Below are 27,773 nucleotides of genomic sequence, written 5' to 3' on the forward strand. Positions count from 1 at the left end.
AGCACTACGTAACCCCACCACTAATCCACATCTTACACGTTGCATATGCTGCCTCGTTCCTACATTAATAGCACCAACCTGTAGTTTACTGTCTGTGAAAAAAATCGTTAAAGAATGCGGTGAGCGAATAGGTCTTTTAACAGCTGTTAGAAACTCGGTTGATTAATTAAGAGTGCTAATTGCTTAAGGTTTTTTTCTAGCCAGTAATTGTGTTATAAATTATTGTCTGTCAATGAAATGGTCATTAGAGTACACAAGGTAATGACGCTGTGAAAATAAATAATTAGATTAGGTAATTTCTGTTGACCACTATCGACAAGTAACTTGGGTGCATTTTACTGGTCCATTGTGTTTGAAAGGAGAATTGTGTATGTTTTACAGGTCGATACATTTAGTTCGTGTAAACACTTAGGTAATGGCTGGAGGAGGCGTGGTTTTTATGTTGTTAGTTTTAGGTTGGGGGAGGGGATGTTTTGTATTTGTTAGGATGTTACGGTCGTTCGTTGGTTCGTTCGTTCGTTCGTTCTTTCGTTTGTTCGTTCGGTCCTTCGGTCGATCCGTCAATCAATCGGTTGTTCATCGTTCGTTCGTTCGCTCGTTCGTTCGTTCGTTCGTTCGTTCGTTCGTTCGTTCGTTCCTATGAAAAAATCTAATTATATCAATCATCACGTGGTCCGACTAAAAAAGACGCAATGGTCGATCTACTTCATAGAGATTCGCATGGTCGGGTCGGGCCGGTTATGCTCGTGGTTGCTGAACCTTTGCAGATGAGGCCTTTTATTTTGTTCTTGGTTCTACAAAAGCTGTGGAAGCAAATCCAGACAATCGAGAGACAAATTTTGAGCCATTTGGAATTGATGCTGGTTCGCTTCAAATGAAAATGTCTGGATTTGAAAACCAAACATTTAAGGTGTGCTAAGTTCACGGAACTCGGGAGAAAGTTAGGAGATTTGGAGGTCAAGTAAAACCTCCACGTTTCGCTGCACAACTGGACAGCTAAAAAATAAATGCCTCGAGTTGAGGCACAATTATATGACGCATTGAATATTCTCCCATGATACTACCATGAGGTAAAGAAGTTCGCATTTGGACTGCCGTCGATCTTCGGGTCACTATATCCATGCGAGCAAGCGTTTTCTTGCATGAATGAAATAATAAGTAAAGAAGCCAACCAGTGTTTCTTCCGGGCATTTCTTGGGAGGGGCTCCGCCCCCCCCCCCCCCCCAGACGAAATGGAATTTGTATAGAAAATGTATACTTTTAACAGTGTCCGCTCCCTCGGAAATTTTAGTCGGTTCCCCACGAAAATTGCAAGTGCTCCCCCTCCCCCCCTGGAGAAAAAAGTCTGGAAGAAACACTAAAGCCAACTAACAAATAAAAATCAAGAGGCGTGCTTGAAATTGAAAACAAGTTATGAGCCAGGTTCAAACAAACTTTCAAAAGGCATGGAAGCCCAAATTATTGTAAATAGTATCAATAATTATGGTCATATAATTTGACTACTGATTTTATTATTATAGCAGAGCTAGATAAGATACCTTAATATGTTTTGTGATAATCACGGGTATGTTTTATAGGAATAAATATTATTTCATTTTAAAGGCTATTTATTTTAAATTATATATAGGCCTATATATATATACATATATATATATATATATATATATATATATATATATATATATATATATATATATATAATATATATATATATATATATATATATATATATATATATATATATATATATATATATATATATATATATATATATATATATATATATATATATATATATATATATATATATATATATATATATATATATATATATATATATATATATATATTAAAATATAATATTGAAATAAAAATGTGTGTGGCTCTTTAAAAACTGGGATATTTAGTAAATTGCAACTTTCGGCTCTTCCGTCATAAAAGGTTGCCGACCTTTGGTCTATTGTATACTCCTTTTTGTTGCACCATGATGTAGAAGGTGGCGTCTACTACCTTTGATTTTGTTCTTAGGTGGTTGCCTAACTTCGTTATCATTAACGTACCTATAGCATACAGTAGTAGCCCCTATTTTGATATATTTGGAAAATAACAAGAATGTGGATGGTTTCATTTGGCAGACTGTTGGTCTTTTATCCCTGTCGGCCTTTTGTCCATGTCGGCATAAACATAAATGCCGTACAAACACAAGGCGATGAATAAATGGTGAAATCTGATGCGGAATAAAGTTAGAAAATTTTTTTAGTAAACAGAAAGGAACAAAATTGTAACAACCTTAATAGTAAATCTAAACTTTTTTTCGTAGAATGGTAGATTGGACTAAAATTTGAAATTTCTCAACATTTATCAAGGCCTCTCCAATGGGAGTAAAACTTTCTTTCTTAGAGTGATAAGAACAAAAATAATTTCATAAAAAACGTTTTAATAACAAGCTTTTATGTACTAATGCAATAAAAAGTAGAAAATAAATTATAGACTACTATTTAAATCACTATAAGGAAAAGCGTGGGTCTCTTCCTAAACATTAGTAAAGGTATCCAATAGATACTAAAGTGACCCAAGCTTTCTATCTAGTTATTTAAATCGTGGGGTCGGTGTGGTCGAGTCGGTAAAGCTCATGGTTGCTAAATCGAATTGGCTTTTCTTTATAGTTATTTAAATAGTAGTGTATAATTTATTTTCTACTTTTTAGTGCATTATTACATAATAAAAGCTTGTTATTAAAACGTTATATGAAATGAAATTTATATGAAATTTAGTACATGACGTGTTTTAGCTACACTAGAGTTGCAGGACTAAAAACCATTGCGCACCTGTTGAATGTGATGACGCGTGTCTAATAGTGCGGGATAGTTTGATGAGACAGCCTACTAATGTGGACACAATTTTAATTAATTCGTAAAAATATAATCAGGCAATTAAGTCAAATTTAATGTCATGTTGCATTGTTTTCATGTCTTGACCCACGTACCAATTACGAACCTTATCTATCAGGTAGAAGTTCCCGCAATTTTACTTGGGCGTTTCGATCTAGACAGACAGGCTGACGACTGACGACAGAGGAAGCAAGTTAACTAAAAGCTTGTAAAAACTAGGTGAATTTAATGTAGATAACCTGAAAAATATAAGCCAACTTACACTATAGACAGTACAGTGAATACTACAGTCGCTACGACAAGCAATAACTAGAGAAACTGCAAAAAAAAACTTTATTTACATCAACTTGGGTTAAGTTTTAATGAAAACAGTAGTATGTATATAGCGAAAAAAGAATACGTTTACAAAAAATTTCAATACTTACAGTGCGAAAATCATTCCTTAATCTACTTACCGAAATCAACAAAATTTTAAACATTAAAAATATACTTGTCTATATGATGACTTAAACCCACTTAAAGAAAGCGTAGTAAAAAGTTATTTTCAGAACTTTTTAAATTTACCACTTACAGTGTTTTAGAATAATACATTTGCATACGATTATAATTATATTTAGCCTGCATTAATTAGGTCGAACCAAACAAAGCACTTCTAAAGAAAATGACGCACCATCAAATACAGTTTGTTTACTTCCAACCTTATCTGAAAATTTTCAAAATCTTATGATCTTGTACCTATCAATATTTAAAAGGGTAATTAAATGAATATAAGTTTATAAGAAATAAGGTTAAAACTTAGTGCCAGGATTATTTGTGTTTTATAGTTAGATAAAGTTAAGACAGCTGGGCATAATGCTGACCACACCTTCTCCTCTTATGCCGAGGTCAAGAAACATGAACTCTATTTCATCTGCCTAATGGTTCGCTATGTCTAAAGAGGGTTCTTTACTTTTTTTTAATCACATGCATTCGTAAAATACCTTGTTATTTGCTGTTTTCCTGAGTAAAGTATGTTGGCTTCTCGGCGATTATACTACTGAGTGTAGGACGTAAATTGACCTTAAACGGTAAGGTAGATGATGGAGCTTGACGGGCTGACATTTCTGACTGGATATGTTAACAAATCAACTCAGATCAAACATTTGGAAAAAATCCTGCAATCTTACATCAAGTTACATCAAGTTACATCAAGTTACATCAAAATCATGGACGGCCGTACACAGCTGATGCTGATGAACAACTTCCATTGATTAACTGTAGATCTGTATCGCCATAAGACTACCACAAAGTCCAGGGTTAAAGAACACTGCTGATGCTGATGAACAACTTTCATTTATTAACTGTAGATCTGTATCGCCATACGACTAACACTCAGTCCAAGGTAAAGACGACTTGTTCGGTATGCTGCATGTGGATTTATAACCATCGAAATAAGAATTAAATCCATTTTATTGCCAATAAACATACCACTTCTGTCCTCAAAACGGAAATCATTAGTTATTTTTTCACCCCATACATAGATTCAAGCGAGATCTAGTTGTAAAACGATAAGTTACAAAAAATTATGTTTTCGATTCAAACGTTTGCGCACGATAAAACAAATTTGATTGTTTAAAAAAAGTATTATTTATATCGCACCAACAAAGCGCTTCCGAAAATAGCAGCAAGATTTTACTTCCGACCTATGCTAACAATATTTTTAAATTATTTGAATTATTACATTTATTAATAGAAAGACGTTATACTGAATAGTTATGTGTTTAGATTAGCTAGTATTATCAAAGATCAGTACCGTAGCAATGGGTTTGTATTCATTTGTTTTAAGATGTAAAGATGTAGATTAAAATATTTGTTTTCAATAATGAGCTTAAATAGACACGACTGAGTTTGATGAAACACCTAAATAAAATCTTTATTGATATATGAAAAAAAAACTATTTTTTAAAAAAAACGAGTTTTTGTCAATTTCATATTCATACCCGCCGTAAAAAAAAAATAAATAAAAATATGATCTGAAAATAATAATAAGCAATGTAATATTGCATGCGTCAATTTAATCTTTACGTCCTGCTAAAGTCATTAGCCGAGCCATAATACTTAGTCATTACAACATGGAATAGTTATTTCAATAGACTAGAGAACAAAGATCTCACTAAGGTTTAATTAACTTAAATACGATCAACCCAGGGGCATAATTATATGCATTTTGCGAAAATTAAAATCGACAAAAAATATCTAACAGCATACGAAATTTTATAAAATATAATTTCATCTTTATGTTGGATGACGCAACAGTTTTAAATAAAACACTGCATCAGCAATGACTGGGTGTTATCAGAACTATAGAAATATATTGTGAAGTCTTGCTTTGAAGTGAAGTTCATAATTCCAGAGTTCTCGGCATGAAGGGATAATGTTGTCAGCATAGACGTGAACAAGAATTCGAACTTGAAACTTTAATTAACCAAGATAAAGTACACTATGTTTATTTCAATTTCCGTATTGTTGCATTTCAGATTTAGTATATATATATATATATATATATATATATATATATATATATATATATATATATATATATATATATTATGTGTTTATTTATTTTTTAATTTATATATTCATATATATAAGCTTTTATTTTCAGATTTGAATTTATAAGAGGAGCGCTTTTGTTTTATGTTAAAAAGAAGAACTGATTATTTTCAAATGATTGCTTATTAGTTGCAGCGAAAGTCTATAAATTTAAAAAAATGTCAGTTTCTGACAAAATTATTAGATGCGTTGAAAAACTATGGACAGATGAAGAATTTTGTGATTTTACAGTTCAAATTGGTGAAGTGTCCATTAAATGTCATAGCATTATCCTCGCGGCTTGTTCGCCGTTTTTTCTTGGACTGCTGAGATCTGGAATGAAAGAAGCCAACGAGGGACGTGTAGTTCTACAAGATATATCAGTCTCCACCTTTCAGTTAATCCTGAAAACTTTGTACACCGGTGAAGACGTGTTGAGTCTTGAGAACTTCATAGAAATCTGGCACGCTGTAGATATGCTCCAGATTGGATTTCTTGTAGAGTTATGTGAAACATTCGCTGCTAAAAACATAAAACTGGAAAATTTTACTAGAATCTTATCCAGTGCTAAACTACTCGATTCTAAATTAGTGCTGACTTTAGTCAGAAATTTCATGGTCCAGAACATTAAAGCTATACACGAAACAAAGAGTTTCATGCAAATATCAAGTGATGAAATGCTTTGTTTGATTGGCAGACATGATCTTAATTTCACAAGCGAGTATTCTGTTCTAGAGTTTGTTCTAGATTGGATAGATTTCGGGGATTCTCAACCTGTAAATAGCTGTACTGGAAACAATAAAAAGTTAAAAACAACAGTACCAGTTAATACTTTACTGAACAACAACGCTAATCATAATATGCTGCGAAGCTGTTTAAAAGACGATATAGGGCCTGAAAACAAATGTGATGCAACTAACAATAAACAAAAATCCAATCAACCTAATTCAAAACAATTGGATAATTTGTGTTGCAACTCTAAAACAACAACTTCAGAAAATCTTAGCGGTGATAGATTCAATCAACTTAACACCTTACTGAGTCAAGTGAGAATTTGTACCATAAGTCCAGGTCTGCTAATGAATTTTCTAGAACATCGCCTCGTTAAACCTAACGATGAGGCGAGGCAAATAATCATCTCAGCTATCTTGAAGCAGACGTCTTTTCGTCATGGACAATGGCCAACTGCAGGTATCCACAGACAGTTTCACGAGTATGGCAACTATGGAGTTTACCTGTTAAAAACACGGGTAAATGTAGTTATATTAGACCCATTCGATGAAGAAATGTATAAACTGAAATTACGTAAAGGGTATCTACAAAACGTTCAGCTGGTTTCTTTTGACAATAAACTGTACGCCGTAGGTGTAAAATTATCCTGGTCAAACAACAGTAGTGTGTATGTTTACAGTAACAATACATGGACACATCTTATTGACATACCAAAAAGTGAACAGTTATTAGCAAGCAATGAACAACACATATACATTACAAGCGTCGTGGGAAATGTAATTTATCAATTCGACCCAAAAAGTAAACCTCCAATTATGATTCCATTTTCAACTGTTCCAAAAGGATATGTTGCAAAACAGGTTATGAGCTACCAAATTTACCTTATCTTTTTCTGTACTAAGAAAGTCAATCGTATCGAGACAACAGTCGTCCATATGTTAGACCTTCAGGCCAAAAGCTGGACAAAACTGGACAACCTCGATGGACCAGCTGACAACATCATCACTTTTCGTAACGACGACAACCACTTTGTGCTACAAACAAACGGCAACTTGTGGACTTTGAACAAAAACGCTGACAACATCACATTCACTTGTGTAGCAAAACTGTGGAGACAGGAGTTAATTCTATACGGGGCTGTTGTTTACGGAGAAAAGCTGATCATCTCTTACAACAATCGTGAAAGTAATCCAAAAGATTCATTTGTTTATACACTAGACAACATGTTTCGTACAATCAGGTACTGGAAAATAGAATCTTGCTGTTCAAATTTTATTCCCTGTGTTCTGAATAAATCATGTCTATCTGAATATTCAAACCAAAGTGATCACTTAGCTTATGATTCTTACTCTGATGACTCTGACTAAGTGATAAAACTCTATTAAAATGTGTAGTGATGGCTTATTTAATTAAAAAAATACTTGCTTAGATTATTTAAAATAAAGTTATATTAAGTGTTGTTTAAGTTGATACGTGTGAATGACTTCAGGAAACGTGTGTCTGTGAATATTTTGTATTAACATAATCAGACTACCAAAAAATGGACATCTTTTACTTGTTTTTAAGGGCGCGTAATTTAAGACTTTTTTTTACACTTTTATTATTCGCTGTTTCTTTATGACTGCTGGTGTATTGTTAAATATTACCAGATTTTGCAGTAGTTTTAATGATATTTATAGTAAGGTTATTTAATTATTTTTACATTTTTAAAATTTTAAACATTTTTTAACAATTTATTAAATATGTTTGCATATTAGCTTAGTATATTTTTGGTAAAAAGCATAACTTTTTATACACAAATTTAAATACATTTATTTCAATAAAAAATAAAACAGAAGTAATGTTGAAATTATTTATTTAATAGATGTTTGTCTTGTGTGTTTGAATGAATTCATTTTAGTTAATGTATATTTTGCATTTGTCTGTCACTTTGTGTTCTTTTAAAATATACACCCCAACAATAATATCAACATTGTAACAATTATTGTAAACATTTGTATTTCTTTTCTTAAAACCTAATACTATTTCGTCCCAAATAAGAAATATTTCGTTCTAAATGTAACGCCATTAATTTTGAAGAGAAACTAGTAATTGAGCCAATGAATCCATAGTGACACACTAAATAGAATAAAACTGAAACATTGTACACTATACACATGGTACAAAGGGAAATACAGTAACGTACAAAGATGAAATGCCGTAGAGAAATACTGACAACCCTCCGGCCAAATACACAACAACCATGGCACAGAACAACAAGAGTAGTAACACATTATGTAACATTTTACCTTGGTAACTATACATGTATGAATGTATGTTGATATATATATATATATATATATATATATATATATATATATATATATATATATATATATATATATATGTCTGTGTGTATGTATTTTCACATCATCGCTAGAGTGTGAAGGAAATATAACTATAGACTGTAATAAATGATAGTTGTATTGTCCACGGAGAGCGAACATGTTCTCCTTTAGGGCATGTCTCCGCCAACAAAGCGAGCAGCCACCTTGCTATGTAGGTGTTTTTTCACAAACATTTATCCATAGATGAGCTGACATTTTGATCTAGTTTCGTACACCTGATGTGGTAGGATTGTCTCACGGCAAGTCCACCTATACTGCCTATCGAAACTTAGTTTGAATCTACGAATATTATATTTCTAATCAGGGGCGTAGCGAGGGGGGTGGGCGGGGGGTGCGGACCGCACCGGGTGACACCATTTAGGGGGGTGACACCAAGGCAAAAAATACCAAAATAGATAGAGAAAAACTTGAGGGGGGGGGGGGGGTGCAAATGGAAAGAGTTTGAGGGGGGGTGCAAATCGAAAGGTTGAAGGGGGGGGGAGTGCAAATCGAAAGTTTGAGGGAGGGGGGGTGCAAATCGAAAACTCGCTACGCCTCTGGGGGGTGACACCATTAAGTGCCGCACCGGGTGACACCCGACCTCGCTACGCCACTGTTTCTAATTACTATTTTTAATATGTTTAATGTAATGTGACAAGCCCATGCGATAATGCTTTTCTCACAATTTGTATGTGGAAAAGTAAAAAAGAAAACTAAATTTTAATGACAATCAACTTTTGTTTTAATGTTAATTAGAGTTGACTAAAATCATTCTCAATATAAATATTTTGCTGTGAGATACTTTGTCTGAGATCATTTATCCCCGGTACTATTTGTTCTGATATCTTTTGACGGTGAGATTTTTTGTTTGGGATATTGTGTCTGGGATATTTTGTCACAATCTTGTCTATATGTATTATTATTTATTTTTCGCTTGGGAACAAGATAGCATACACACATTTATATTTGTTACCTCATACTTATACTTTACAGCGTCATTTGGCTTTGCAATTTTCGCTTCAGTATCACAAATGTTATCATCGGTTTATGAGGACTGATACAGATTTACTGACTGAGATATATATATATATATATATATATATATATATATATATATATATATATATATATATATATATATATATAATACCAAACTTTGTGTTTAAATTATGATCATACTTACTTACTTAATCCTCATCACTCCCTGTGGAGTATAGGGCAGCAACAAATCTCCGCCATTCCACTCTGTCTTGGGCGAGCCACTTTAGTTCATGCCAAGTCTTGCCAGTAGCCTGTACTTCTTCTTCCATCTCTCTCCTCCATGTTCCCAGTGGTCTTCCTCTCTTTCGCTTTCCAGTCGGATTCGACTTCAGCGCCATGTTGGGGAGTCTTCTTTTGCTCATGCGTAGGACATAACCCAGCCATCTCCATCTCCTCATTCGAACTTCTGAAACAATGTCGTTTAATCCTGTCCTTTGCCATATTTCCTTGTTCGGGACTTTTATGATCATAAAGTACTGTAAATTATCGGCAAAGGTTTGTGTTTGTTTAATTTTTTTTTAAAGTTACTACAAGAGGTGTGGGTGCAATCAGCTTAAATGTTATATTTTTCCATTTGATCACTCTACAGCTAATTTATGAACTACCTCTTATTGCATTTACCAATGTTCTTACTTCAATTTACTGCATCAAACTTTTGCACACTGATAAAATTAAACGAAGCCAACTATCTCGCACATTTAAAGCGCACTGAGTGAAAACCAAAACAAAATACAAAATACAAATATTTACTTCCGACAAGTTTGAAAAGGTTGTTCAGGTTAAACTGATTTTTTAAAAGGTATTTGAAATACTTTCAGTTAGAAAACTAGCCATTAGCTTTACTTTAGCTACGATTTTATTTAGTGTTGCTAGTACACGCTTTGAGTCAATTTAATGGGATATTTTTGGCTAAGAGGTTACAAATTATACAAATAAGGTAGATTTCTAGATCTGGAATCTGGAATCTGGAATCTAGAGCTAGATCTAGATCTCATGACATTAATAAACGAACTAGGATATTGTCGAATTATGTGTGGGATATTTTAATTTATTTTCTAAGGACTTTATGTGTTAATTGTAATATTATTTTCGGTAACTAGACTAAACATGAAAAAAAACGTTTTTTGTCGACGATTTCTAACATACGTAAACTAGGTCTAGACTGTTCTCAGTCATGCTGACTAGTTAAACGTAAACTAGATCTAGACTTTTCTAAGTCATGCTGACTAGTTTAAATAAGATAGTGTAATCCCACGATACAACGACGGAAATTTTACAGTCAAGTTAACCATGGTTATTCAACCAGTGAAATGTGAATAGTATAAAATCGAGAGTAATAATTAGTTTTAACTTTAATTGACATAAGGAGACATAAATAAAAACAGCAATTAGTAGATCTAGATCGATGTTTAAATATTATAGTCAATGTTAGCAATTATTTTTAAGAAGCACAAAAATAAAATCTAGCAGAAAATTTGCGACAAGTTGGCTAAAGTTTACTTAATTAGGAAAACAAAAAAGAAAAGACTCACTAGAACAATGATTATCGAAAACTGATTAGCAGCAGTGATCAAAAACAAAACTAAAAGTCATTAGCAATAAAAAAAATTTGATTAGCAAAGTATTTCACGTCCAACTTAAATAAATAAATCTAAATTTTTAACCGCTCTGTATTAATAAAAGATCGTGCCAAATCCGTTTTTACTGAACGGAGAGGTAGATTGTACACTGTTATTTACATTTTTTTTTTTGCATCTTAAACATTCCGGAATAATAACCGACACCATAACGTGGGTTTACCAAAGTAAGATTGTTAGGTTTCTTAGGGCGAATTGTATAACACGACCGAAAATGATTCCCAGTGTCAGGAAACACAATATTTACTGGAAAAGTAACTGACTTATAGCATGAAAATAAAAATGGTTCCTGTTAAAATAGAGCTAACATGCAAAAACCGTTGTTTTACAAAGTGAAATCTAAAATACTAAATTGTTAATTTATGTGTATGTATAGTATACAGCAAGCGTAAAAAAACATCTGTTCGATTTCTTGGATTTTACTAATTAAATATTACTCATTCACACACTAGTAATTTTAATTAAATTTTCTTGTTTTAATTAGAGTTAAAAAATTACTATTGCAGAGAAGACAAAATGTAAATAAAAACCAAACGTTGCCCCTTGTCGACACAAATAACCAGTTCACTCTCAGCCAAAAGGAAAAATGCTATAAGTACGCTTACGTGATGACATTTAAATGCATATACTTTATCAACACTGAGCTAGAAACTAATCCTAAACCTACCGTAAAACATAGCCGTATCTCTAATCTAAACTTGATTCTAATCAGCCTCACATTCGTTTTTATGCTCGCTCAACCCTAAAAAAACATCTCGGAATTCAATAGAAAATATCTCAACCTTCTCATGTTGTGAGAAAAAAATAAAGCAAACGTGTTTTCTAATAACAGCATTGGCCACTAAAAATTTTGAGAAAATTCATGAGCGGACAATCCTTTTCCTTAACAAGTTTTTGAACAATATTATTATCAGTGCATTTTAGACGGTTCCCAGAAAAATCCGCAATCGGAAAACTGTGCAGAAGAAAAACAGCGCAAACAGAAAACTGCGCAACGGAAAACTGCAAATACAGTGTTTCTTCCAGACTTTTTTCTCCGGGGTGAGTGGGTGGTCACTTGATGTTTTCGGAGGGCAGACATTTGCCGAGGGTAAAAGTATATGTTTTCTATATCAATTCCATTTCGTTAGTGGGGGGGGGGGTAGACTTTCTTCGGAGGGGCTCAGTCGCCCCCCCCCCCCCTTAAGAGATGCCTGGAAGAAACTACTAATACACTTAAATTTTGTCATATTTCACGGAAACATATTTCATTATGCAACAGTGTATATTATGTAATCGCTTTATGTAATTTCTTTAAATTATCGATTTAAGCAGACAAAAATCCCCTTGCGCTCTTTTTAGCGCAGTTTTCCTCTGCGCATCTTTACGGTCACAATGTAAGACATATTATTATGGTTAGTTTTTTTAAATACTTTTATTTTCTACTCTGTTGTATTGTTTAAAGTAATCTTATTAAAAAACGAAGTGTTTCTAAATTAACGTCTTTCTTTTCTTTTTCTTCTTCTTCGTTCTTAATTCTAGTATTGAAAGATATTTCCTTCAACACAAATAAGTATTCCGTGTCAAATTGTTATGTGCGACATAGGCCATTCACTCTGATTTCAGCCTGTTTTTCTTCATTTTTAGGTATTCAAGAATGTCACTTGCTGGTGATTTTTTGAAATGCCTTGGAGGATCTTTGTGAAGATGTATAATAGCCTACATCATCTCTTTTATTCTTACAAGTCAAAACTATATTCCATCTAAGTTTGAATTGATGGGGTTATTTTTTTTTCATGGTTTTATAATTGGGCAACGGTTTAGCTAATGAAGTTTCAACTTTAAAAAAAATAAACTCAAGTTTCAGAAATGCAAGAATGACAGTTTCTGGTGAAGTTTGTACTGGATATTTTAAATGCTTTAACAAACTATGGACGGATGAAGAACTGTGTGACTTTACAGTTCAAATCTGTGACGTTTCAATAAAATGTCATCGCGTCATTCTTGGAGCGTGTTCACCATTTTTTCTTGGACTGCTGAGATCTGGAATGAAAGAAGCCAACGAGGGACGTGTAGTTCTACAAGATATATCAGTCTCCACCTTTCAGTTAATCCTGAAAACTTTGTACACCGGTGAAGACGTGTTGAGTCTTGACAACTTCATAGAAATCTGGCACGCTGTAGATATGCTGCAGATTGGATTTCTTGTAGAGTTATGTGAAACATTTGCCGCTAAAAACATAAAACTTGAAAATTTTACTAGAATCCTATCCAGCGCTAAACTACTAGATTCTAAATCGGTGCTGACTTTAGTAAAAAATTTCATGGTCCAGAACATTAAAGCTATACACGAAACAAAACGCTTCGTGGAAATATCTAGTGATGAAATGCTTTGTTTGATTGGCAGACATGATCTTAATTTCACCAGCGAGTATTCTGTTCTAGAGATTGTTCTAGATTGGATAGATTTCAAGGATTCTCAGATTGTAAATAGCTGTACTGGAAACAATAAAAAGTTAAAAACAACAGTTCCATTAAATACTTTACAGAATTACATAACTAGATATATGCTGCGAAGCTGTCTAAAAGACGATATAGGGCCTGAAAACAAATATGATGCAACCAACGATGAACAAGAAGCAAATCAACAAAAGAATGAGAATTCAAAACAAGCGGATAGTTTATGTTGCATCTCGAAACCCAAAACTCAAGAAAATCTCCGCAGTGATATATTAGATCAACTCAACATCTTACTGAGTCACGTGAGAATCTGTACCATAAGCCCAGGTCTGCTAATGAACTTTCTAGAACATCGTATCATTAAACAGAACGATACAGCCAGGCAAATAATCATCTCAGCTATTTTGAAGCAGGCGTCTTTTCGTCATGGACAATGGCCAACTGCAGGTATCCACAGACAGTTTCACGAGTATGGCAACTATGGAGTTTACCTGTCACATTTAAGTGTATATATATTAGACCCATTCGATGAAGAAATGTATAAACTGAAATTACATGCAGGGTATTTACATAAGGTTCAGCTGGTTTCATTCGACAGTAAACTGTACGCCGCAGGAGAAAGCATATTCTGGTCAAACGACAGTAGTGTGTATGTTTACAGTAATAATACCTGGAAACATCTTACTGACATACCAAAAAGTAAACTGTTAATAGCAAGCAATGAACAACACATATACATTACAAGCGTCGTTAATAACGTAATTTATCAATTCGACCCAAAAAGTAAACCTCCAATTATGATTCCATTTTCAACTGTTCCAAAAGGATATGTTGCTAGACAGGTTATGAGCTACCAAATTTACCTTATCTTTTTCTGTACTGAGAAAGTCAATCGTATCGAGACAACAGCCGTCCATATGCTAGACCTTCAGGAGAAAAGCTGGACAAGACTGGACAACCTCAATGGACCAGCTGACAACATCATCAGTTTTCGTAACGACGACAACCACTTTGTGCTACAAACAAACGGCAACTTGTGGGTTTTGAAGAAAAACGATGACATCATCACGTTCACTCGTGTAGCGAAACTATGGAGACAGGAGTTAATTCTATACGGGGCTGTTGTTTACGGAGAAAAGTTGGTCATCTCTTATAAGAATAGTGAAAATATTCCAAAAGACTCATTTGTTTATACACTAGACAACATGTTTCTCACCATCATGTACTGGAAAATACAATCTTGCGGTTCAAATTTTATTCCCTGTGTCCTGAATAAATCATATCTATCTGAATATTCAAACCACTTAGATTATGATTCTTACTCTGATTCCTCTGACTAAGTGACAAAACTCCATTAAAATGTGTATTGATAGCTTATTTAATGAAAAAAAAATATGTGCTTAGTTAAATTATTTAAAATAAATTTAGATTAAGTGTTTTTTAAGTTGGTACGACGGACTTACTTCAGAAAACGTGGGAGTCTGTGAATATTTTGTATTGACATAATCAGACTACCAAAAATGTATAGGCCCACATCTTTTACTTGTTTCTTAAGAGCGCGTTATTTAAGCATTTTTATACACCTGGATTTTTCGCTTTTTCTTTGTGACTGCTGGTGTATCGTAATATACAGCCAGTATATGATATAACGATATTTATCCTGAAAATTATTTGATTTCTTTTTTAATTTTAAAAGGTTTACAAATTTTTAACAATTTCTAAAACATTATATATTGCTTATGAGCTTAAGATATTTTGGTAAAAAACATTACTTTTTATACAAATATTTAAATAAATTTATTTTAATAAAACATTAAACAGAAGTAATGTTTTCAATTATTTCTTTTATAGATGTTTGTCTTGTGTGTTTCAATTGATTTCAGGAAATGTATCTTTTGCATGTTTCTGTAACTTTGTTTACTTTTAAAATATACACACCGACAATAATAGCCATTTTAGCCATTATTGTAAACAATAGTAGGCTATTTGTTTTCTTACAACATAATACTATTTCGTTCCAAATAAGAAATATGTCTTTGTAAATGTCACTCCATTAACACTGAAGAGAAACTAGAAATTGAGTCAATCAATCCATAGAGACACACTACACAGGATAAAACTCAAACATTGTACACTATCCACATGGTGCTAAGGTAAATACAGTAGCGTACAAAGATGAAATGCCTTAGAGAAATACTCAGAACCAACTGACAAACACACAACAAACATGGACGGTGGCACAGAACAACAAGAGTCTTGGAAAATAGAAACATAATTATTATGTACATTTTACCTTCCTAACTATACATGTATGCATGTATGTTTATATATATATATATATATATATATATATATATATATATATATATATAATATATATATATATATAAATATATATATATATATAATATATATATATATATATATATATATATATATATATATATATATATATATATATATATATATATATATATATATATATATATATATGTATGTATGTGTGTGTGTGTGTGTGTGTATTTTCACGTCATCGCTAGAGTGTGACCGAAATACAACTATTCACTTTAAATTATAGTTGTATTGCCCACGGAGAGTAAACTTCTTCTCCCTTAAGGCATATCTCAACCAACAAAGCAAGCGGCCACCTTGCCACGTACGTGTGTTTTGATGTAGAGGGGAAGGAAGCAGGCGTTGTTACTGAAATAGCAATATAAACAGAAAGTGTACATAATAAAGTTCAAGTCGAGACAGAGAACCCAACGGGATCGGAACCTACCAATCCACACGGTACCAAATCGCGTCTTCTGTGTACAAGCTGCATTGTTGGTCTGCCGTGAAAGCTCTATTTTGTAGAGCTGATTAGCTGAAGTTGTTACACGTCTGACTTGAGGCATGAAAGGCGAGGCGACTTAGTGAGGACACGCCTGATTCAATTTAGTGAGCAACTGTAACGCCCCATTTTATCCATTGTCTATCGCACTGTTTAGAACGAACGCAGGCGACATTGCGCTCAGGGGGAAAACCCAGGGAGCCAAATCTAACCCTACAATGGAGCGGGGGGACGCTCCTGGGTCGATATAGTCAACGTTTTTTGTTGTCATCGTGTCTTTAGTATATAGCCTTTTTTTAAACGAACTTAGGCGCCATAGTGCTCTAAGGCGAACCCGGCGCGCTTCGGATGGATGAACGATGTTAAACCGCTAACGATTTTTTAATATGCCTTTATATAGAGACACAACAAATCTCGACCTACTGTGTTTCTGTAATCATTTTTAAGTTACTACAAGTGGTGTGCGTGCAGTCAGCTTAAGTGTTATTTTTTTTACACCTAATTTAGGAACTATCTACTGTTTCATATGCCAATGTTCTTATTTCCATTTACTGCATCAAACGTTTGCACACTGTGGTAACATTGAACGAATCCAACAATCTCGCACTATCAAAGCGCACTTAGTGAAAACCAAAACAAAATACAAATATTTACTTCCGACAAGTTTGAAAAGGTTGTTCAGGTTATACTGATTTTTTAAAAGGTATTTAAAGTACGTTTAGTTAGAAAATTAGCCATTAGTTTTATTTAAGCTACGATTCTGTTTAGTGTTACTAGTACACGCTTTGAGTCAAATTAATGGGATATCTCTGGATAAGGGGCAACAAAATGTACAAATATTATTTAAAAGGTAGATTTCTAGATCTGAAATCTAGATCGAGATCTAAACTTCATGATGTTGTAAAATTATTTATGTGATTTCTTAATATATTTTGTAAGAACTTTATGTATTAATTGTAATAATATTTTCGGTAACTAGAATAAACATGAAATTTTTTTTTCGTCGACGATTTCTAACATATTAAACTAGATCTAGATTTTAGTCTTTACTAAGTCATGCTGGGTAATCCCTTAGTTTAGCGTCGGTTATTATTCCGGAATCGTATAGCAGTAAAAAACAGTAAAACAATGCCAAAGTCTGTCACACACTTCCGGAATTCACCGGAAGTACTGTAAACCATACTTTATTTGGCGTCATCTTTTATTTTTATACAGAATGTTTAAATTTTGGATACATTTATTTTTGTAATCATTTTTACATTTTGTAATAATTTTTACTATTTTTGTAATCTAGATTTTTTTACTTGGTCTAGCAGCTAGATATCTAGCTAGATCTAGATCTAATTAATTAATGGTCGCAAATCTGCTGCAAGCCAAAAACATTAAATTATTACATTTGACTTCATTATTTATATTTGTATTAATATATGATTTTTTTTTATTTTTAGAACTACTAATTTAAATCTACTATTATATTTATTCTTGTTTCCTTTAGTCGATTAAACTTAAAAAATTAAAACATTAATTTACTACAATCGACTTTCAATTTATTTATATCTCAATGGTCAAATAAACCATGGTTTACCGTAACTCTAGTTACCGAAACTCAACAAACATTACCCGATAATTTCCGACGCTAAACTAAGGGATTACCGTCATGCTGACTAGTAAAGTTAGGGAAATCTCACGATATAGCGACGGGAATTTTACGGTCAAGTTAACCATGGTAATTCGACCAGTGAAATGTGTATAGTATACAATCGAGAGTACTTAATTAGTGTTTTAAGTTTTTAATTGAGATAAGGAGGCAGAAATTTAAAAAAAAGCAATTAGTAGATCTAGATCGAAGTGTAAATATTATAGTCAATGTTAGCAATTATTTTTTAAGAAGCATGAAAATAAAATCTAGCAGAAAATTTGCGACACATAGGTTTAGGTCTAGAAATAAATTATTACTAATTTTCTAAATTAGTATAAAAAAAGACTATCACTAGAACAATGACTAGCGAAAACTGATTAGCAGCAGAGATTAGCAAAAACACTAAACATCATTAGCAATAGAAAATATAAGTAGCAAAGGAGTATTTTACATAAATTCATTTACGTGATGAGTTTTAAATGCATGTACTTTATCAACACTGAGCTAGAAACTGATCCTAAACCTACCGTAAAACATAGCCGTATCTCTAATCTAAACTTGATTCTAAACAGCCTCACATTCGTTTTTGTGCTCGCTCAACCCTAAAAAAACATCCCGAAATTCAATAGAAAATATCTCAACCTTCTCGTGTTGTGAGAAAAAATAAATAAACCAAACGTGTTTTCCAATAACAGCATTGGCCAGTAAAATATATGAGATAATTAATGAGCGGCCAATCCTTTTATTAAACAAGTTCTTGTACACTTTTATCATCAGTGCAATATAGACGATTACCAGAAAAATCCGCAATCGGAAAACTGCGCAACGGAAAATTGCGCAAACAGATAAATGCGCAAATACAAAATGATTATACTAAAACACTTAAATTGTGTCAAATTTCATGGACATATAATATGTAATCGCTTTATGTAATTTTTCAAAATGCTCTATGGCCTTGCGCTCTTTTTGCGCAGTTTTCCGTTGCGCAGTTTTCAGTTGCGCATCTTTACGTTCACAATTTAAGACATTATTATAATACTTTTTTTTTTAAATGTCTTTAATTTTCTACTTTTAGCATTTTGTTCTTAAAGAAGCCCATAACATCTGTTGTTACCTGTGTTGTACGGTATAAAGTAATCTTATTCAAATGCAACGTGATTCTAAATGTACATGTCTTTGTTTTCTTCTTCTTCTTCTTCGTTCTTAATTCTTGTATTGGAAGGGATTTCCTAGAACACAATTAAGTATTCCGTGTCGAATTGTTATGTGCCACATAGGCCACTCAGATTTCAGCCTGCTTTTCTTAATTTTTAGGTATTCAAGAATGTCACTTTCTGGTGACGTTTTAAAATGCCTTGGAGGATTATTGACGCAGGAAGATCTTTGTGACTTTACAGTTCAAATTGACGATGTTTCAATAAAGTGTCATCGCGTCATTCTCGGGGCGTGTTCGCCATTTTTTCTTGGTCTGCTGAGATCTGGAATGAAGGAAGCCAACGAGGGACGTGTAGTTCTACAAGATATATCAGTCTCTACCTTTCAGTTAATCTTGAAAACTTTGTACACCGGTGAAGACGTGTTGAGTCTTGACAACTTTATCGAAGTTTGGCACGTTGCAGATATGCTGCAGATTGGATTTTTAATAAAGTCATGTGAAACATATGCTATCAAAAATATACAATTTGGTAACTTTAGTAAAATCTTCTCCACCGCTAACATGTTTGATTCTCAACTTGTGATTTCATCTGTAAAACAATTTATAATCCAGAACTGTGTGGCCATTTATGCCAAAAAACTATATCTTGAAATGTCATTTGATGAAATTGATCATTTAATCAGCAGTCATGATCTTAAACTTTTTAGTGAGTATTTAGTGCTGGATTTGGTGCTGAGCTGGGTGGAATACAAACCTATTATGGGGGATACTGACACTGGGAATATCTCGAATAAAAGCAATAAAAAGGTGAACACATTAGAAGCAGATGATGGTGTTTGTAATAGCAGCCAATATGGTATCCAAGCAAGTTGTATAGATGATACATGTGCAGACGTTAATGACAAAAATATTGTTGATGGAAACATGCGAAGTTGTGTGAACAGTAAAGATAAAGAATCAACTCGATCTTCAAGTCAAATAACAGTACAATCTGATAGTTGCAGCATAGATTCCAGAACTTCAGAACACACTAGTAATGCTAGACTAGACAGACTCGAAGAACTGATGAAACGTGTAAGAACATACAATATAAGCCAAAGTTCGCTGGTGAATGTTCTAGTACATCGTGTAATTAAACACAACGATCAAGCTCAGAAAATAATTTTCTCTGCTATTTTAAACCAGACATCTTTTCGTCACGGCCAGTGGCCAACATCAGGTTTGTACAGAAAATTTAACGAATATGGCAACTATGGCGTCTACTATAGATGCGGTAAAGGTACATTAGAGGTAGTGGACCCAGAGAAGGAGGGCTGGTACGAGAGTGTCATCCGTTGAGGCATTATGTCCAGCTGGTCACGTTTGACAGGGAGCTGTATGCTACTGGTGTACAACATACAAGTTACAGCACAGGTTATATGTTTGTTTACAGTAATAACTCATGGGTACGTGTACTTCATATGCCGGGAAAGGATTTTTTACTAGTGAGCAATGATAATTACATTTACATTACAAACGTTGCGAGTAATGTAATATATCGCTTAAATCCAAAATGTACAGTTCCCAGTTTTTTTTAATTTACCAAACTACCAGAAGGCTCTGTCGTTACTCATGTTATGAGTTACCGAATGTGTCTCGTTTTCTTCTGTAGTGAAACAATCAATGATTTCAAAGCTACAGCCGTCCATATGTTGGACCTTCAAGACAGGACTTGGACAAGACTGGACAACTTCGCTGGACCAGCTAAAAATATCATCAGTTTTCGTAATGACAACAACCATTTTGTGATGCAATCCAACGGCAACTTGTGGATTTTGAACAAAACCGCTGAAACCATTACATTCTCTCGTGTTGCTAAACTATGGGATATAGACACCGTTATTTATGGAGCTGTAGTTTACGGTGAAAAATTGCTCATCTTTTATCATAACTCAGAAGGTTATTCCAGAGACTCATTTACTTATAAATTGGACAACCACTTCAACACAGTCACTTACTTGGAAACAAATGAGTCTTCTTCAAATTTTATTCCTACTGTACTGCCGAAATCTTGTCTTGGTGAAGCTACAGAACAGAGCGATGACTTGGATGACGATTAGTAGACTTCCTTATGAAAACGGCTAATCTAGGTCCTCCATTTTAGCATCGACGACTTAGATTCACTGCGTTAACAATTTTAAAATAACTATTTAAAGTAGTTGTAACACATTGAAGTTACCTGTTAAACGTGTGGATACATTTGATTTTAGTTCACATAATTCTATTTAAACATTTCTTTTTAACACAATTGTTATTATCATACATGCAAACCCACGCATACATATGTTGGTGATAATTTTATTTGGAACCTATTCTACGCCATAAGTTTATTCATTTAACATATGGAGTATAATGCAGTTTGTTTCTGCATGCTAATGTAATTATTCGTATACGAATGTCGGGTACAGCAGTAAATACAATGACAATATATCTGAAGGTTGAATGATTTCTGAACGTAAGAATGTTTTACAATAAATGTAACACATAGTGTTTTTTTTAAAATATATTTACTTAAATATATTTTTTTAAAATCTTAAAACTGTTTCATATAAAAAATTAATTATTTTAATAAAAATGTTTCATTATAATCGAGTTTTAATTTATTTACATTTAAAAGATAATGTATTATCGTGCTCGTGTTAGTGTTTAAGTTCAACATTTCTTACCTTTTACAAATAGAAACTTGTAGATGCAATGAGGTTTATCTTAATAGAAATGAAACGACTCGTGTTAGTATTCTTACAAATTAAAAGCAATTACAGGTACACAGTGACGATTCAACCAAAGGTCTTCGTCAGCACACAACAGTCCGGTTAAAAACAATAACATTTCTGTTAATTGCAATAAAACGCAAACACGAAGTGGAAAAATCATTTACTACTTTTATAGAACTAATGTAATAGAATTAGGAATACTAATTGTTCTGAACTATACAGTTTCAACTTTAAATGTATTAGCGTTTGATAAAACCGCCCACTTCAGTACTTAATTAATTTAACATTTTAATTAAGTTGAGAAATTCGAGAAAATGTCAACAAAATGGAATCCCCATGAAGTTGTTATGCTAACATATTTTATAACAAGAATACCAAGTTAAATTTAGGATCAAGTTGATCTAGTTTTCGATTTTTATGGTTAGAGTTCGGGATTTCAACGTGTTGGTTTTATGTTCAATGCTATCGTTACATTAATTTAAAGTTATATATTGTTGAATTACTTTAAGTTGAGTTGTGCTGTTATGTTGTTTTATGTTGTGGTTTACTTTTCAAATCAGTCAGTAGGTATCTCACTTTATTTTTCTTACATTTTTTGCACACTTAATTAAATCGAATCAGAAATATATTTTTGCACTACAAAGCGCGATTTTGTTAGTTTAAAAATAAATACGCAGCGTATACATCCGAGCTTACAAAGTTTTAAAAATGTTATACAGATTTCTGGGAATATAAATATTTGTACTTTCTTACAGCGGAATATTATGGTAATTGTTAACATTATAGCTTCGTTTAATACATTTAAGCTATTATATGCTGCTTCATACTTATTGGTACCATTGTTATGCTTAGTGTTTTCTAGATCTAGATCGCAGTGAAACCCAATCAAGCTTGTTTTAAATCGAAATATGTCTTTTTATACGTCGTGTATTCAATATGATGACAGTGATAGATGTATTGAGCAGTATAAGACAAATGATCTCTGGATAAATTATATCAGGAGAAATGATCGCAGAAAAAATATCTCAGGACAAAATTATCTCTCGATAAAATTATCTCATGACAAAATTATTTCAGGACAAAATTATCAGAACATAAAAGAAATATTTTTGTTTTATCTTATATTATTTTGCATTCCTTTATGATAGTAAGACCGATGGGTTAAAATAAACACCTTTTAATTTAGAGGCGTGTTGACAAAGTGAGACACATATTATACATCCCAGAATAATACCTGACACTCTATAAAAAGCAGCTATTAATAAAGCTAAGGCTAAGGCAAGGCCTGTTCCATGCTGGGTGTTTTATGTTATCATTTCTAAAATTGTATCTTGTAAATTAATTATTTCAAATATTTTTTTAAATACGTTTAAGGGCTTTGCCCTTTCTTAAGCACGATTAGGTTTGGGCGAAGCTTACGCCGATTTAAAAAAAAAAGGTATTCTTATTTATTTAGTCGTGATTGACTTATATTATCTGTTTGAAAAACCTAAACTTTAATAAATACATCTGCAGGTAAACTGACAAAAACCGTCAATAGGGTTTTTCTATGAGTTATAATTTTGTCGGCGAAAACGTCACTTTCAACAAACAAGCATAGATGAGTAGATGTAAACAAAGCGATATGGATGATTTTATGGATGCAAGTACACAAACAACGTAAGTCAAAATCTGGTCGTCTAAGATTTCGTCAATGATGATCTATTTAGCCACGACTCGGCGTGGTCGAGTCGGTAAAGCTCATGGTTGCTAAACCGAAAAGTCTAGAGTTCGAACCCTCGGGCAGATGAGGCTCGTTAGCGGGGAATAACCCTCTCTTCTAGGAGAGACAACTCTAAAATCAAACAACTGCTGCCTTGTAGTTTGTTCTTGGTTGGACAAAGGCTATTGAAAAAGAAAATCAGGCGTTATTTATGAGTTTGATTTCTTTTTCCATCTCACTTTTATACCTAAAGATTATTAGCTTACTTATTGCAGTGTATTAAAATTTGACTACATAAATTAACGAGTATATTTTAGTAGTCTGGAATAGCAAACAATATGCTATGGTGGAATTATCTCCATTAGAAAGGGGCTCAAAGTTAAACTAAGACTAGTGAGCACAAACACGCCTAACTACACTGTAACCAGTGTTTCTTTCAGACATTTCTCTCCGGGGGAGGGGTGGATTTTCCTGGAAAAAACTGACCGTAACAATTTGTGAAAGAATGATTGGAAGTGGTGGGGCTAATCCTGCTATACATGTTCACCTAAAAAAATTACCTTTTCGAAACTGAAAGTCCATGTATGGGTGAAGAAGAGTTAACATGTTCTTTAATTTCTGCACATGAAGGGGTTGTGTGGATAGCGCTAAACCCGTACGTCTTTACTAAACTTCAGCTAGGTATATATAAAAACAGAATAGTGAAACTATTATGTATAGTATTTATATATATATATATATATATATATATATATATATATATATATATATATATATATATATATATATATATATATATATATATATATATATAAAGAGAGAGAGAGAGTCATATAAGTAATATATTTTTCAAACTCTTCTGTTAAAGGACCACTGACGTCATAACAGCACCAGACCTGTGCAAGCAGATCGTCAAGTGTGTAGCGAACATGTGGACAGACCAGACGATGTTTGACTTTACCGTCAAAACGGGTGACGAGACAATCCCCTGCCATCGTTTCGTCCTCGCCGCCTGTTCCGACTTTTTCCAGGGACTTTTCCGCTCTGGGATGAGGGAGGTCACCGAGAACTGTGTTGTGCTGGACGATATTTCAAGCGATGTGTTTCATATCATTCTGGAAACTTTATACACAGGAGCAAATTTGTTGACTTTAGAAAATGTTTTTGAAGTTTGGCGGGCAGTTCACCAGTTGCAGATACAATTTATGATACATTCTTGTGAGGATTTTGCTATTGAAGCAAACACATTAGAAATGTGGGGGAAAATTTACACTAATGCTAATTTTTTAGATTCAGAGAAAGTTCTTGGTTACCTCTATCCATTCATGCTAAAAAACTTTGAAAAAATAAGTCTGACGCCCGCGTTCCTGCAACTGTCTTTTGAGGAACTTAAAGCTTTGATAAGAAGCCAAGATCTCGTTGTCGGTAAAGAAGATTCGGTTCTTGAAGCTGTGATACGATGGGTTAGTTTTGTTCCTATAGTGATGGCTGAGTTTAAAGACAGTAACTGTGCATTGAATGCTGAAGTTTGCCGAGAGGAGAATTCCAGCATTATTAACAGCACTTTACCAGAATCTAACGTTAAAACTGAACTTATTAAAAATGTGAAAATCTCTCGAAAAGATAAACTTACAGAACTGTTAAAAAAAGTTAGAACATGTCTTGTGAGTCCTTCACTGCTATCCCACGTCTACAACATGAAATTGATATCTGAAAATAAAGATTCAAGGGATATAATCGTCAAAGCTTTATTATATCAAGTCGAAGAACTCAGACAAACTCACTGGCCTTCTTCTGCCCTGCATAGATCTTGTAGTGGGTACACCCACGGCGGATTGTTTGTTGAGGAAAGAGGGACGTTCAAATTCATAAGCGCAGACGAAGAAAAGATATACGAACTCTCAAAAGGTATGTGGCTGCGATACAATATTCAGTTAGCCCCTGTCAGAGATGAGATATATTGTATAGGCAGATACCAGTACAACCCCTCGGGGGTGTTCACATATTACGTATTTTCTAAAAATGAATGGAACTATGTAATGACAGTGCCGATTCAAAATATGCTGTTTTTTTCACATAGGGATTTACTTTACATTTTAGACAAGGATAACCGATCGATTCACCACAGAAAGCCAAAAGATAATCAAAGCGGTTTAGAGGTCCTCACAAAATTTACAGGCGATGTTAACGTTACGCTTGCTGTCACTATAGAAGACTGTATTTTATTATTTTGTTCAGAAACTCAGAACGGGTTAGACGAGACAGCAGTTCTCCATTATGATATTGTGTCCAAAGTTTGGACCAGATTAGACAATCTTGAAGGACCAGCTGAACATTTAATTAGCTTCAAGAACGACACACACACCTACATTTTACAAACCAACGGCTGTATGCTGGAGGTTCTTTACTCGATGTACACTAGAGATTTCGAGTTCAAATTCCTTGCTAAACTTTGGACTGCCCAAAAGAAGCTGTACGGTGCGCTGACCTATAAAAACAAATTGATTATTTTTGGAAAGACCTTGAGTGATGACCCGGCTAAAGTGCCAGACCTAACGGAAGTTTCCAATCACTTTAAACACATCAAGTACATGGAAATAGTCCGGAAATGCTCCAATGTTGCTTCTGTCGTTCTGCCAACATCTTCTCTCCGTCAGGGTATCTACTACACATAAGTGTCAAAACATGCATTGATAAATAATATATATATAAATATATAATATATATATATATATATATATATATATATATATATATATATATATATATATATATATATATACATATATATATACATACATATATAGATATATATATATATATATATATATATATATATATATATATATATATATATATATATATATATATATATATATATATATATATATATGTATATATATATCGATGTATGTGCAGGACAAATTGTATCGAAATTTACTTATATGTTTGCTTTAGTGAATGCTGATATAAATCTATTGTAAATGAGGAACTACATAGAATTTATATACTCGGTTAAACTACATACAAATATTTATTTGCTGTTAGAACATAATGATATACTGGAAGAAGGATTACGCAAATTTATTGATCAACCTAAGGTAAACGTATACAGTGTTTTTATAATTTAAGTATTTAATAAAACTTATGTTTATTTTTATGTTTTACTTTTATATAATAAATATACTTGAGATTTATTCTGATATTTAACAAAAAAATTTACTTCATTGTTGAATAAACATTTAGTTTTTTAAAAAAATCGATGTGTTTTTTTTATAACTTTACTAATATATTTTTAAAACTATGACCGAGTTAATTTGTTTGTGGTATATATATATATATATATATATATATATATATATATATATATATATATATATATATATATATATATATATATATATATATATATGCATACATATATATAATATATATATATATATATATATATATATATATATATATATATATATATATATATATATATATATATATATATATATATATATATAAAACACACGACCTCTGTGACGCAATTCTAGATTATAGAATGCCTCCCCACCCCCTACCAGCGGTATACGTTGTGTTTTTGGTCAACTAACACGTCACGCCCAAACATTTGTGTTAGTTGAACTTTGACTTTGTTTTAGAAACTAAAACCAAATATTTTAAAATCCTTTAGACAAGGTTCAAATACATTAAAACATAATAAAACAAACTTTCTTTCTTTAATATTAAAGATTCGATATCTTTGGACGCCATTTATGTTTTATCAATCAATATATATACGCATAAAAATTAGCTATAAATAGAGAAAATGTTGCCGCACCAACGTTGTTGTTAGTTTGATGCGGCATAAGATAACCTTTGTTTACTTCCGCCCTTACGAGTTATTCATTTTTTTTTTATTTTTACACAATAAAGAAGGTTCATTCAAGGTATGTTGAAATTTATTTGTACGGTAAGGTGGAGTTTCGTAATTTCACAATATACAGAATACACATAGCACACAC

The 27,773-nt window shown here is 32.9% G+C and overlaps 3 protein-coding genes and 1 long non-coding RNA gene across 4 annotated transcripts; 3 read left to right on the forward strand and 1 right to left on the reverse strand.

Moving 5' to 3' along the window:
• Positions 1-4,566: 4,566 nt before the first annotated feature.
• On the forward strand, positions 4,567-7,561 carry LOC131955138 (uncharacterized). Its single transcript, XM_059319124.1, has 2 exons — positions 4,567-4,694; positions 5,536-7,561. Exon 2 carries the CDS (start codon positions 5,642-5,644, stop codon positions 7,559-7,561), a length of 1,920 nt encoding a protein of 639 aa, XP_059175107.1. The 5' UTR covers positions 4,567-4,694; positions 5,536-5,641.
• Positions 7,562-10,329: 2,768 nt separating this feature from the next.
• LOC131955162 (uncharacterized) lies at positions 10,330-15,453 on the forward strand. The gene is made up of 2 exons (XM_059319151.1): positions 10,330-10,400; positions 12,865-15,453. The coding sequence occupies exon 2, from the start codon at positions 13,095-13,097 to the stop codon at positions 15,015-15,017; it is 1,923 nt and encodes a 640-aa protein (XP_059175134.1). The 5' UTR covers positions 10,330-10,400; positions 12,865-13,094; the 3' UTR covers positions 15,018-15,453.
• LOC131955164 (uncharacterized) lies at positions 13,324-24,431 on the reverse strand. The gene is made up of 3 exons (XR_009388823.1): positions 24,321-24,431; positions 21,303-21,467; positions 13,324-13,406 (listed from the first exon to the last, which is right to left on the reverse strand). It is a non-coding gene; the product is annotated as an uncharacterized LOC131955164 (long non-coding RNA).
• LOC131955163 (kelch-like protein 40) lies at positions 22,732-26,460 on the forward strand. The gene is made up of 3 exons (XM_059319152.1): positions 22,732-22,825; positions 23,574-23,717; positions 24,629-26,460. Exons 2-3 carry the CDS (start codon positions 23,659-23,661, stop codon positions 26,433-26,435), a joined length of 1,866 nt encoding a protein of 621 aa, XP_059175135.1. The 5' UTR covers positions 22,732-22,825; positions 23,574-23,658; the 3' UTR covers positions 26,436-26,460.
• Positions 26,461-27,773: the final 1,313 nt, after the last annotated feature.

The sequence above is a fragment of the Physella acuta genome, unplaced genomic scaffold, assembly GCF_028476545.2.
Source record: "Physella acuta isolate Inbredline_101_S28 unplaced genomic scaffold, ASM2847654v3 ptg001057l, whole genome shotgun sequence".
NCBI lineage: Eukaryota > Metazoa > Mollusca > Gastropoda > Physidae > Physella > Physella acuta.

What these genes read in the sequence shown, in the direction of transcription:
- LOC131955138 (XM_059319124.1), top strand. Translation starts at nt 5,642, where the DNA reads ATGTCAGTTTCTGACAAAATTATTAGATGCGTTGAAAAACTATGGACA.
- LOC131955162 (XM_059319151.1), top strand. Translation starts at nt 13,095, where the DNA reads ATGACAGTTTCTGGTGAAGTTTGTACTGGATATTTTAAATGCTTTAAC.
- LOC131955163 (XM_059319152.1), top strand. Translation starts at nt 23,659, where the DNA reads ATGAGTAGATGTAAACAAAGCGATATGGATGATTTTATGGATGCAAGT. An exon ending in GATGCAAGTACACAAACAAC is followed by an intron (nt 23,718 to 24,628) that starts GTAAGTCAAAAT and finishes CTTCTGTTAAAG; the next exon opens with GACCACTGACGTCATAACAG.